The sequence below is a fragment of the Plasmopara halstedii genome (assembly GCF_900000015.1).
Source record: "Plasmopara halstedii genome assembly, contig: Scaffold_2061, whole genome shotgun sequence".
NCBI lineage: Eukaryota > Oomycota > Peronosporomycetes > Peronosporales > Peronosporaceae > Plasmopara > Plasmopara halstedii.
Window position 1 is genome coordinate 1,411,424 of NW_020188969.1, and position 5,733 is coordinate 1,417,156.

At 47.3% G+C, this 5,733-nt stretch overlaps 1 protein-coding gene across 1 annotated transcript; it reads left to right on the forward strand.

The window, feature by feature from the left end:
- Positions 1 to 1,464: 1,464 nt before the first annotated feature.
- Positions 1,465 to 1,776, forward strand: PHALS_02816 (uncharacterized protein; the record flags this gene model as incomplete). The annotated part of the gene is made up of 1 exon (XM_024717266.1): positions 1,465 to 1,776. The coding sequence occupies one exon, from the start codon at positions 1,465 to 1,467 to the stop codon at positions 1,774 to 1,776; it is 312 nt and encodes a 103-aa protein (XP_024582782.1).
- Positions 1,777 to 5,733: the final 3,957 nt, after the last annotated feature.

Consider the following 5,733-nt stretch of genomic DNA (forward strand, 5'->3'; position numbering starts at 1 on the left):
TAATCAACTGGATGCTGGGGTGAAACAGCTACGAAAGCTGCGCAAGCTGTAATGTACCGGTGGTACTGCTGGCGAGCGCGGACAACGCCGTGACTAGGGTTTACATTTTGGCAGACATTTTGGCGCCAATTTTGAATAGCTTTGCTAGCTGCTTTCCCGATAGCTTTAGCTTAGCTTAGCTTAGCTTGAGATTTGAAAAAGCTAAGGCTAAATAGCTTAGCTTCGAATATTGAAAAGCTAAGCTAAGCTAAGCTAAGCTGCAAAAGCTAAGCTAATACCAACTATATTTTATTCCCGTATTAACCAGTTATAAACAAGTTCCTACAATAGTGCGAGATCTATTTCACACCTCCAAGCACAGCACATTAAAATATAGGAATTGCATGCAAAAGGCATTTATCGGACGTATAACTGCTGCTAACGCTAGCTGAATGATGGCGCGAAAAAAACTGCCGCGAAAAATATTGGATTTGCGTCTTAGCTTTAGAAACGCTTTTCTTCCATTCAAATTTATCAGATTGTGTCTTCCAATGGATTGGCAAAAGAATTCCATTTTGTTTCCATTCTGCCAGGATCAAACTGACGACCTTCAGATTATAAGACTGACGCTCTACCAACTGAGCCAGAGGAGCGCCAGATACACGTAGTACGAATGGACTTAAAGATTGCTAACAGTTAACACTTGGACATTGAAACAGCAAAACGGATGTTTCAAAGCTATTGATGTTTTAATTCACGAAAACCATATGAACACACTCAGTGCAACTAAAATTGTGAGAGTATCTTAGCTCGGGAATGCTTTGAAGCATACATAGAACCAGAGCGAGCCTCAGTCAAACCCTGAAGAACCAAGTATCTCGTCGCTTAGTCTGCGAGCTATTTACGAAGCACTCTAATTCGATCATGTTGGTCTTCAGTCTTCGGTAATTCAACACGGGGAGAACAACATCGTTGCAAACGAGCACGCTCGGTATCTGGCTCGAAACTTGCTAGCTTGACGTTAGCAATACCGAACATTCACGAGCTAACCTCGAGCCTGTGCACCTTGATAAGCTGCTCGCCAATGGCGCGCACGAAATCTTGTTTTGAGGCTGCTATATTTAGAAGCATGGTGATCGAGTAGACCGCTTCGTAATGGTGATGTTCCAGCACATCATTAATGTTGGAACTGCCAGTTTTCTAGCTTCTGCTAAGTGGCCAACACTACCGGATCCCACTGAAAGTCACTTAAACTTTATCCGAGTGTAGTGCGGGTACATGGTGGCAGAGCATATAGCACTTGAGGGGAAAGCAGATCAACCGCGAGAACCTTGACGCACCCGCGACATTAAGCCCTCCTGAGAACTCAACTCGCTGCAATCGCCGCAAAGGTTGTCTCAGCTGTGTTGCTTCAGCACGACCCTATCATGCGTTCGTTCTCGTTTGCTTTCAAGTCTTTAATTCAACTTTGGCTCGCCACTGTTCATGCGGCGTTTCTCTAATGCATATTTTATCCCACAAGCCGCCGTTACGCCAAGTCCTCCGACTTTCTGGCCGCAAGGCCGCCTGGTTTTCAGCGCGCAACTTCTCCCGTTTCACGCGTGCCGTACTCAAGCAGCAGTGAGCTGCCTGTGTCCTCGTGACAAGGTCGGCTCCCGATGGATCGACGTTGTTGCCCACGTGTCCCAGCCCAACTCTGTTGGGCATGAGCCGATATCTCTGATTTCCTACCCTAGCGCATCCTCATCCGAGGTTTCAAGGTGTGGTTTCCAGTTTCCAGTCGCCGTGTTACCCTAACTTTCCGGTATGAAGGAGTTAAGCAGTCCCAGTTCAAGACCGGCACCGATCCTGTGGTACTGTGGAATGCTGTTCACTTCAGAACCGGGAGGTCCAGGGTTCAATCCCTGGGTTAGGTAGAGCGAGGTTAGAGTGTGATGAATAAAACCCTACAGCACGCGCTTGACATGGCTTACACGACTTCAAAATAGGGGTGACGTTCTAAAAATTACCCGATACAAGACCGGCGTCCCAAGTCGCAGGAATAAAGTAAATATTAATTTTATGATAACGCATAATTATCGGCCAATAGATCTTTCAGAAAAGGGATGCTGGGTTGAATAAGCATTACAATGTATCCACGTACAAAATCTTGCTTCGTAAGATTAATTTGACAATTGGAAATCTTCATGTTAGACACGGGATGTTGATGCATCGCTTCAATTTGAAGCTTTTCCCCTATATGAACAGCAAGATCGTCTTCAGTAAGAAGCGATCAGATTTTGGCAAGTCTTTTAATAGGAATCAGCCTGTGAAGCTACAAATATCTAGGTGATTGCGAGTACGATGACAGGACTCGATGTGTCTGCGGTCTGGGTAAATTATTTTAATCAAATTCATTTATTCATAAGTACTTTCATAGTCAGCTTTGGCAGCAAGCATCGTGAAACAAGCAAAAGTTGTGATGATTACAAACGCGTGATGTCGACATCAATCAAGGACATATTGGCCTGGAACAATAATTTCAAAAATGCCTCGCTCATCAAAACTATCAGGGTTTAGCATTTCGCCTCAAATACTCAAGTTGAAATTGTTCGCGTACGTTGCATAGCTACCTGGCCTTGGAGAAGCCTTTGAATCAGACCTGCATCAAGTATCTCCAGTATTATTAGAGGCCTATTAGCGCCTTCTAAGTTTGCATGGATGGATGTAAGAATCAAGGTGAAACCTTGAAGTTACAGCTTTGTTCGATACTTTAGCAAATCAAAACATCGGTGCTAAAGCAAAAATATCCTAATGACTTATGATCCTGGCAGCTCGCCGCTGGTGCCAACTCAGGGGACCGTGTCAACCATGATCTTGGCCATATCGACATTTTAGTCACCGGGTGAAGTGCATCGGTGGTCGTTAGAACAAATCCTCCGGATATTCATAGTAAAAGCATTTCATGCTTGTTTCAGTCGGACTGGTCCTCTCGATGAATGGAAGGAATTGGATATTTCCGCTAAAAATGAGGAGTAACCGTCTCATTATCTTCGACCGATAAAATATGCTCAACGAACGAAGATTTGAAGTGGTACGATCTGTATGGACATCATGACGGTGCAATGCCAAAACTTCGTACCTGTGGGCCCTTGGTGATGAAGCGCGTTTTGGGCGGTTAACTATAATTTATGTGTATCCTCGTATTGTCAACAAAATCGTCAAAGACAAGATATATTAATTCCTCGAAATATCTTGTCTTCGTGTGTGACCTGCGTACCTCACCATATCTCTAAGAGTATTTAATGAATTAATCACTACTTTTATCAGCACATATGTAGAATGCGGTAGTGCGAATATTTACTGGTAAGAGAATATTTCGGTACAACAAGGCGCGCAAACAAAGCCGAGCCAAGCTTGCAGCAGGGCTGCCATAGCCCTTTGCTTAGAGGAAGCTGTTTATGGTACCGATGTTTCGTTCTATACTAGTCCCAGTACAAGTGTAGCGGATCGCATTCCGCTACCTCCAAGAGTACCAAAAATTTTAACCCAAGGCAAATCTACTCCCGTTCAAAACGTTGAAGACGTTCTTTGCAGAGTCTTGCGCTGAGACGCCGAAGCGCTGGAGCGCTATGTTGCCACTCGTAGAGTTTGCTCTGAACAATGCATTGCATCCATCTGTCAACTATACGCCGTTCTACGTGAACGGGCTTGTTCATCCTGGCGTCCCGCTGACGCCGCCAACCCATGGCTCAGGACTTGGTGGGGAGGAATAGCCGGGCGGCTAGCTGCTGTCAGCTCCCTCACCGCGCGCAAAGAAGTCTGAGACTTCCTGTCTACCAGATTGAGTATCTTACTACACGTTCGCGATGCGATGACTGAAAGCCAAGACATGCAGAATGAATATGCAGGCGGAAGAGGAGGAAAAATGTTAAAAACGTTGAGGACGGAGATCTGAATGGTTGAATGCTAGAAAACTTCCTACATATGCACTTTCTGCTGTCTTTAAGACGAAGCTACGTCCACGGTATAGTGGACCTTTAAGGTCTTGGCCAAGCGAGGCCTAGCGTATACGCTGAACCTTCCGAGAATGATGCGCATCCACCCGGTGTTTTATGTGGTCTTGCTTAAGCTGTACCGGAATCCGGTGCAAGTGAACGCGGAAGCGTTGGTGCCAGGGCGAGTGCCCAAAGGCGCTCGTCCATCCAGAATCTGAGCCAGTAACTGGTTTTGAGGATGGAGTGCAACGATCTCCGTTTCCAACGGCGCCAAGCGCTCCACCGTTGCATGATGCGACGCATTCGTCTGCCTGACAGCTAGGAGTATCTCCGACAGATCGCAATAGTCTTCAACGCGAGACAGTCGGTGCACAAAGTGCTGGAAGCGGTTGAGAGACACCACCGCTGTTCGTTTAGCGACGGAGACTTGTGTCATTGTGCTGAGGGTCCCTGTGGACCTCGGCGTCAAGTTTCTTGACTTTGATAGCGTGGAATGCTGTCTTGTCTTAGATTTGGATTCAAGGTATGACCTTATCCTTGGTATGGCATGGTTGGAACACTATGAGCCATAAATTAATTGGAGGCCGAAGATCTTGGGCGCTATGCGCACGTCTCCTAGTGGAACTTTGGTAAGTCATGAACCCACTTCTGCTTGGAAGCAGAAGCGCTATTGATGCGGGCACTCGACCAGGACGGTCAATGTGCTGGATATCGGAGTATCCGAGTTGTCAAACACCAAAGGTGTTTTGAACAGGAGTCTCGAGCGTGGCTCGCAGGCTAAACGTGGAGTTGCGCGCAACCCACTGAGCACTTCTCACGTTACGAAGCAGTTGCTGCGTGCCAAGAATGGCATGGCCGGACCAGGTCCGAGGTATCAAGGGCGAGGCCCTAGTGATTCGCGTGGAGCAGCACGAATTCCACTGAGCACTGCTCATGTTTCAAAGCAATTGCTGCATGCCAAGAGTAGCATAACCGGACGAGGTCTGAGACATCTTGGGTTAAGCCCTTCTGATGCGTGTGGAGTGGCACGTTATCCACTAGACGAAGACTGCGGAATTAGCAGCTCTTCGTCGGATGTTGTTAATAGCATCAAGGCTCTGATAGAGCAGGAAGTGGAGACACTGGGCGACGCCGAGTGCGTATACTCACTAGCCTCGACGAGACGTAAAATCTCCAAGAGAGATGACGGCGATACCGTGTATTTTCTTCAAGACGCAGGGCGTCGACCCTGATTCAGGTGTGTCTACCGTAGACGATAGCGCAACCATATATTGCTGTAAACGGTATGACGGGAGAGGAAGACAGCGACGTCTCCCTCGAGGTTATTCTTGCGGTGGATGCTCTTCTTGAGCTGGACGAGTTGTCCTCCAAAGAGTTTGGCGGTGCCTAAAGGCAGGCGATTTAGCCGAGGTGGTCATTATACGACCGAACGAGGAGATTAACTCGTCGTCGCTTCTGGATGAAGTTGTCCTGGTGGACACTAAGAGGGTGTTGAATGAACGAAGTGGATCTTCGAACCTGAAGGATCCATCGGATCCATACTATCCTTTGGTAAAGGAGTTTTAAGATGTCGTCTTCAAAGACCCGCCGTCGGTCCACCCTCCGGACCGAAGTGTGCGTCATGAGATCGACCTGCTTCCGGGAACCAAATACTGCGTAACACGCCAATAACCCCTGCCCAAGGAGCAGTGTGGTGTCATTGACGCCTTTTTTAGCAACACACGACGCAGGAATGGTGCGTGAGAGCAAGTCTCCCCATTCGACACCCACGTTTTGT